Below are 8,413 nucleotides of genomic sequence, written 5' to 3'. Positions count from 1 at the left end.
ATATACTGTACATGTAAACACTGTAGATTTAATTCATTTTCAACAATACATTCTGAAAATTGTAACCTTGTATGTAGAAAACAAGTGTCCAGATGAAGATGGTGATAAAAGTCATGGTTGTTGTGGGTTCTGTTGTCATGAAGAACAGCTCTCAGTCATGAAGTGTTCAACTCACAGGGATATAAATGCTCTTAGAGCAGCAGGACAGATGCATTATGCAAATTAATGTTTCAAATCTATTTCAGGTTCCAAGTAGGCTCCCATCCGAATACATTTTGAGATTTATTTTATAATAATTAGGTGGGTAATTAAATTTGTCTTATTTCACACAGTTTTATGCCCAAGTGTGAATTGGAATTATTTATTTTTGCATATCCCAACTCCCCCTGAGACAACCTCGGAGAGTGGGGTCAAGGCCAGGGTCTGCCGTTGCCAACGGCGACCCTGGAGCAATTAGGGTTAAGTGCCTTGCTCAAGGTCACATCAGCATATTTTTCACCTTGTCGACCCAGATATTTGAACTAGTGACCTTTCAGTTACTGGCCCAACACTCTAACCGCTAGCTACCTGCTGCCCCTTTTACAACATCAAACAGCAACTGTTTTATCTGATAACTAATGTATGGTAACTTTTATGTCACACCACCATTATATTTTGTTCTGATGATGATCAGATGTAATGAACTGTCTGTTCACTCATGCTCGGTCTCTCATGTAAGTTCCTCTAATCAGTTAGTGAACACTTCTCTAAACTAAAGCTGGTAGGATTCCTCTGGTAGTGTTGTCTGTCCTCTGTGACTTTACCACCACTGTTAAATGTGAGATCAACATGTTTAATAAAGGAATATACAACATGGATCACTATCACTACTGCTGCTGCTGTTGTCTTTCATATGGACAATATGGAGGAATACTAGCAACACTGATCTAATGCTGGACTGTACCTCCAGACTAGAAGAACCTGATACACAGAGGAAGGAAAAATGACTGAGATCTGGATTTAAGATACAATTCATATTTGTATTATCTAGAAACAGCTAATATGAAGTGTTTGTTCTACCTGGAAGATGTTAAAGTGTATTAGTGTTGATTATGATTCTGTATGAGTGATCTTCACTGTAACAGCTGCAGCATCACAACACAGAGAGGTTTTTGTACCAGCAGTAATAGTGATTGTATCACTGTGGTGTACTTTTGGTAGCGGCACCAGACTTGATGTTGGAAGTAAGTAAAGTCCAAATTATTTATTCCAAACTATTTATTCAACTTTTGATGTCGTGTTTCAATTTCTCTATACATTTTGACTTGATATTGAGGATTTTTCAAATTGACTTTTTTAGATTATTTAAACAAAATACACAAGGCCTACACATACTATGGCCAATTTTTATATGAATGTTATTACATCTAATCAAATTTGACCTGCCTTTAAACTATGAAAGTTATTAGCCTACATTTTAGATTAGTTGTATGAATAAACATGCTGCACCTACAGTAGTAGGAGATGTACAAGAAAAAGTCAGGTTTGGTCCATGTTAAGGAAATCAACATAAAAAACACTTTATTTCTAATTGAGTAGAATAATTCATTTCTGAAATGTATTCATACTATCGTAGAGTTAATTATTTGAACCACAGTCTAATGAAATGAAGAGTGCCAAACATGCAGGAGGTTGTTATACCAGCAGTAATAGGGATTGTATCACTGTGGTACACTTTTGGTAGCGGCACCAGACTAGATGTTGGAAGTAAGTAACACGCTCTTTGATATTTCTTTCTGATTATTTTGGGGGGTATTTAACTCTGTGAAACTTCATCTATATGAATATATTGCGATTTTTCATATTTTCCTTCCTAAAAAAATATATTTTTTGTATTACTTTTGACTAAGCCTTCTTTCAAATGAAATGTTATTTAAATAACATGTTCAAATGTAGGTGTTTATTTAAATGTGTGGTTTGATGGATTGCAGAGGAGAGTTCCAGTATGATAAATATTTAATAATATGGAATATAGTTGTTGCATTGTGTATTACTGTTTGTGTGCCATTCTTTATTTATATTGTTATTATCTTTAACTCAAATATTTTTGGTTAAATGTAGATTTTGAATGAGCCTTCTTTCAAATAAATATTTATTGACTCAAAATGATAAATTGTAGGTTTATTTGAATGTCTGATTTGTAAAATTACATAATATTACACCTAATTGTGGTATAAAAACGAATAGTATTGTATATAGTATTCATCATTGTTGCGTTGTATTCATGGTGGACTTCACTGTTAGTGTGAAGACAAAGACAAAGAATATGAGTAGGTTGTTCTGATCAGATCCATTCCTAAACAATATCTGTATAACATGTATAACTGACACCATATGACTAGTAACTCTAGTTATTTTACCACTTTATACTTGTTTGGTTCATAAATCTGCTTTGTATCAATTATTTTAGTGTTTTCTCCACATCTTTTAAATAATCCAACTTCTACATTCATATTTAGAGGGCATTTCCAATTCACTTTATTTGGTTGTGGACCTTAATGGAGATAATATCTTAGTGTTGCTGTACTTGTTGTAATTACTTAGTTGATGTATTCTGTTTGTTCCAGGTAACAGTGCCCCCACCCTCGCCGTCCTGCCCCCCTCTAGTGAGGAGCTGTCCAGTACAACAACAGCCACACTGACGTGTCTGGCCAACAAGGGCTTCCCCTCAGACTGGACCATAAGATGGAAAGTGGACGGGACCAGCCAGAAGCAGGAGACCAGTCCCGGGGTCCTGGAGAAGGATGGCCTGTACAGCTGGAGCAGCACCCTGACTCTCACTGGCCTGGAGTGGACCAAGGCAGGAGAGGTGACCTGTGAAGCTCAGCAGAATTCCCAGACTCCAGTCACCAAGACCTTGAGGAGGGCTGACTGTTAGGCCCCCTAGTCACACACCCCTGTGGAGAGAGGCTGCTGGTTCCTCTGCTTTGACTCTGTTCTGAGATCAGATGTTCTCTGTCTTTTGATCACTGACATGTCGAGTAACAGGGGGCTTTGCTTGAGTTCATGCGTCAGTCCTCTCTGTAGACTGAGATTGAATCGGTATTAGATTTGATGAGTTCTGTTTTGTTACTATTAGATACTGTAGGAATGTTTGCTTTGATGCTTTGATGAATAGATGAAAATAAAGATTTCCCTTTGGAACACATATTTCTGTTGTCTCTTTTAATAATTTGACTGCAGTCTTAAATGTTGTTGAATGGTATAGACATACAGTAATCAAGCCTGATTCACAGTTTCCTTGAAAACTATCAGGCCTGAATGTCATTGCTTAGTTATTTATGTTCTCACTTGAAACCACATCATCTTCAACCAGCAAATCAAATCAAAACAAATGTTACTAATCACATGCGCCGAATACAACAGACCTTACAGAGAAATGCTTACTTACGAGAGCCCTAACCAACAACACAGCTTTAAAAGTACGGATAAGAGATAAAAGTAACAAGTAATTAAAGAGCAGCAGTAAAATAACAATAGTTAGACTATATACAGGGGGGAACCGATACAGAGTCAATGTGCGGTGGCACCGGTTAGTTGAGGTAGTATGTACATGTAGGTAGAGTTATTAAAGTGACTATGCATAGATGACAACAGAGTAGCGGTGGTGTGAAGAGGGGGAGAGGGGGGGAATGCAAATTGTCTGGGTAGCCATTTGACTAGATGTTCAGGAGTCTTATGGCTTGGGGGTAGAAGCTGTTAAGAAGCCTCTTGGACCTAGACGTGGCGCTCCGGTACTGCTTGCCATGCTGTAGCAGAGAGAACAGTCTATGACTAGGGTGGTGTTTAGTCCCATGGTCCTTAGCTTATTGATGAGCTTTGAGGGCACTATGGTGTTGAAAGCTGAGCTGTAGTCAATTAATAGAATTCTCACATAGGTGTTCCTTTTGTCCAGGTGGGAAAGGGCAGTGTGGAGAGCAATAGCGATTGTATCATCTGTGGATCTGTTGGGGCGGTATGCAAATTGGAGTGGGTTTAGGGTTGCTGGGATGATGTTGTAGATGTGAGCCATGACCAGCCTTTCCAAGCACTTCATGGCTACAGACGTGAGTGCTACGGGTTGGTAGGCAGGTTACCTTAGTGATCTTGGGCACAGTCACTATGGTGGTCTGCTTGAAACATGTTGGTATTACAGACTCAGACAGGGAGAGGTTGAAAGTGTCAGTGAAGATACTTGCCAGTTGGTCAGTGCATGCTCGCAGTACACGTCCTGGTAATCCGTCTGGCCCTGCGGCCTTAAAAATGTTGACCTGTTTAAAGGTCTTACTGACATCGGCTGCAGAGAGCATGATCACACAGCCTTCCATGACAGTTGGTGCTCTCATGCATGTTTCAATGTTATTTGCCTCGAAGCGAGCATAGAAGTAGTTTAGCTCATCTGGTAGGCTTGTGTCACTGTGCAGCTCTCGGCTGTGCTTCCGTTTGTAGTCTGTAATGGTTTGCAAGTCCTGCCACATCCGTCTAGTGTCAGAGCCAGTGTAGTACGATTCGATCTTAGTCCTGTATTGACGCTTTGCCTGTTTGATGGTTTGTCGGATGGCATAGCGGGATTTCTTTTAAGCTTCCGGGTTAGAGTCCCGCTCCTTGAAAGTGACAGCTCAAGCCATTAGCTCAGTGCAGATGCTGCCTGTAATCCATGGCTTCTGGTAGGGATATGTTTATTTTTTTCACCTTTATTTAACCAGGTAGGCTAGCTGAGAACATGTTCTCATGTTCAACTGCGACCTGGCCAAGATAAAGGATAGCAATTCGACACATACAACAACACAGAGTTACACATGGAATAAACAAAACATAGTCAATAATACAGTAGAACAAAAGAAAACAAAAAGTATATATACAGTGAGTGCAAATGAGGTAAGATAAGGGAGTTAAGGCAATAAATAGGCCATGGTGGTGAAGTAATTACAATATAGCAATTAAAACACTGGAATGGTAGATGTGCAGAAGATGAATGTGCAAGTAGGGATACTGGTGTGCAAAGGACCAAGATAAATAAATAAATATTGTATGGGGATGAGGTGGGTTAGATAGAAAAGCTCTTTATAGATGGGCTATGTACAGGTGCAGTGATCTGTGAGCTGCTCTGACAGCTGGTGCTTAAAGCTAGTGAGGGAGATATGAGTCTCCAGCTTCAGAGATTTTTGCAGTTCGTTCCAGTCATTGGCAGCAGAGAACTGGAAGGAAAGACGACCAAAGGAGGAATTGGCTTTGGGGGTGACCAGTGAGATATACCTGCTGGAGCGCTTGCTACGAGTGGGTGCTGCTATGGTGACCAGTGAGCTGAGATAAGGTGGGGCTTTACCTAGCAAAGACTTGTAGATAACCTGTAGCTAGTGGGTTTGGTGACGAGTATGGAGCGAGGGCCAACCAACGAGAGCGTACAGGTCGCAATGGTGGGTAGTGTATGGGGCTTTGGTGACAAAACGGATGGCACTGTAATAGACTGCATCCAGTTTGTTGAGTAGAGTGTTGGAGACAATTTTATAGATGACATCACCGAAGTCGAGGATCGGTAGGATGGTCAGTTTTACGAGGGTATGTTTGGCAGCATGAGTGAAGGATGCTTTGTTGTGATATAGGAAGCCAATTCTAGATTTAATTTTGGATTGGAGATGCTTAATGTGAGTCTGGAAGGAAAGTTTACAGTCTAACCAGACACCAGTATGTACGTATGGTCACTGTGGGGATGACGTCATCGATGCACTTATTGATGAAGCCAATGACTGATGCGGTGTACTCCTCAATGCCATTGATGGAATCCCGGAACATATTACAGTCTGTGCCAGCAAACAGTCCTGTAGCTTAGAATCTGACCACTTTTTATTGATCAAGTCACTGGTGCTTCCTGCTTTAATTTGAGCTCGTAAGCAGGAATCAGGAGGATTTAATTATGGTCAGATTTGCAAAATGGAGGGCAAGGGAGAGCTTTGTATGCGTCTCTGTGTGTAGTATACAGTGGGGCAAAAAGTATTTAGTCTGCCATCAATTGTGCAAGTTCTCCCACTTAAAAAGATTAGAGAGGCCTGTAATTTTCATCATAGGTACACTTCAGCTATGACACACAAAATGAGGGAAAAAAATCCAGAAAATCACATTGTAGGATTTTTAATCAATTTATTTGCAAATTATGGTGGACAATAAGTATTTCTGGCTCTCACAGACCTGCAACTTCTTCTTTAAGAGGCTACTCTGTCTTCCACTCGTTACCTGTATTAATGGCACCTGTTTGAAATAGTTATCAGTATAAAAGACACCTGTCCACAACCTCAAACAGTCACACTCCAAACTCCACTATGGCCAAGACCAAAGAGCTGTCAAAGGACACCAGAAACAAAATTGTAGACGTGCACCAGGCTGGGAAGACTGAATCTGCAATAGGTAAGCAGCTTGGTTTGAAGAAATCAACTGTGGGAGCAATTATTAGGAAATGGAAAACATACAAGACCACTGATAATCTCCCTCGATCTGGGGCTCCACACAAGATCTCACCCCGTGGGGTCAAAATGATCACAAGAACGGTGAGCAAAAATCCCAGAACCACACGGGGGGGACCTAGTGAATGACCATCAGTAACACACTACGCCGCCGGGGACTCAAATCCTGCAGTACCAGACATGTCCCTCTGCTTAAGCCAGTACATGTCCAGGCCCGTCTGAAGTTTGCTAGAGAGCATTTGGATGATCCAGAAGAAGATTGGGAGAATGTCATATGGTCAGATGAAACCAAAATATAACTTTTTGGTAAAAACTCAACTCGTCGTGTTTGGAGGACAAAGAATGCTGAGTTGCATCCAAAGAACACCATATCTACTGTGAATCATGGGGTGGAAACATCATGCTTTGGGGCTGTTTTTCTGCAAAGGGAACAGGACGACTAATCCGTGTAAAGGAAATAATGAATGGGGCCATGTATTGTGAGATTTTGAGTGAAAACCTCCTTCCATCAGCAAGGGCATTGAAGATGAAACGTGGCTGGGTCTTTCAGCATGACAATGATCCCAAACACACCGCCCGGGCAACGAAGGAGTGGCTTCGTAAGAAGAATTTCAAGGTCCTGGAGTGGCCTAGCCAGTCTCCAGATCTCAACCCCATAGAAAATCTTTGGAGGGAGTTGAAAGTCCGTGTTGCCCAGCAACAGCCCCAAAACATCACTGCTCTAGAGGAGATCTGCATGGAGGAATGGGCCAAAATACCAGCAACAGTGTGTGAAAACCTTGTGAAGACTTACAGAAAACGTTTGACCTCTGTCATTGCAAACAAAGGGTAGATAACAAAGTATTGAGATAAACTGTGGTTATTGAGCAAATACTTATTTTCCACCATAATTTGCAAATAAATTAATAAAAAATCCTACAACGTGATTTTCTGGATTTTTTTTCTCATTTTGTCTGTCATAGTTGAAGTGTACCTATGACGAAAATTACAGGGCTCTCTCATCTTTTTAAGTGGGAGAACTTGCACAATTGGTGGCTGACAAAATACTTTTTTTGCCCCACTGTATGTGGTCCAGAGTTCTTTTTCCTCTTGTTGCACATTTAACAGGAGAGGTCTAGATACTACAATGTTAACAGATTAACAGGACAGGTTTAGCCACATGTAGTAGGTGATGGTTAATTTGATTCATATTTTTGGAACATTTTTTGACCATGCTTGATGTATAGACTCATAAAGACACATATCTTGGACTCTCACCGATGTGATCACACCTACATTAAGCAATGTTTGTTTTACAAGATCCACATCATTTCACTGGTATCATATCGTCAAGATAGTCAAAGAGTATTTTCTACCTCCAACCCACTGGGAACAGAGTGAACATCTGGTGACAGTGCTGCTCTATTCTGGGACAAGCAGAACCACTCAACCCTGTCTATGTAAATCTCAGTTTCACTCCCACAGCTACCGGTCTAGCAGATGAACAGTTTCACTGTCTGAAATACCCTGGACTGGGCCAGATGTGAGGGAGTGACTGGTTTTAACCTCTATGGTGGATTCAGGAAGGGAGACATAACAGATATGCCAACATGTAATGAATGACAGATATAATGGGTTTTCTACTTTATGATGATAGTTTATGTACAAGTAGTTTACATGTGTCTCATGTTGAATCCAGCGTCAGGTCTCATTCACAGAGCTAACAGTCCGTAACCTACTCATGAAAAAAGTTAATATGCTGCTGTTGATGATCACATCCATTGGATTTCCACAGCTGGTTGTAAGGTCTATTTGTGGATTTTTTGAGGGCTTGGGAGCCTGAAGCGATTGTAACTTTCAAGTAATATTAAATTACGTGAATAAAAGGGGCATAAATACAATGCTATTATTGGTTATTGGTTGTTTTTTAGCAAGACAAAACTATAATGAATAATGGA

The 8,413-nt window shown here is 40.5% G+C and overlaps 1 gene segment (V, D, J or C); it reads left to right on the top strand.

Moving 5' to 3' along the window:
• The first annotated feature begins 1,475 nt into the window (after window positions 1-1,475).
• On the top strand, window positions 1,476-3,189 carry LOC110499929. The segment is given in 2 exon segments: window positions 1,476-1,746; window positions 2,607-3,189. Coding segments are annotated over 2 exon segments (396 nt in total).
• Window positions 3,190-8,413: the final 5,224 nt, after the last annotated feature.

The sequence above is a fragment of the Oncorhynchus mykiss genome, chromosome 21 (assembly GCF_013265735.2).
Source record: "Oncorhynchus mykiss isolate Arlee chromosome 21, USDA_OmykA_1.1, whole genome shotgun sequence".
Classification (NCBI taxonomy): Eukaryota; Metazoa; Chordata; class Actinopteri; order Salmoniformes; family Salmonidae; genus Oncorhynchus; species Oncorhynchus mykiss.
This window is presented reverse-complemented; position numbering and strand designations above follow the sequence as displayed.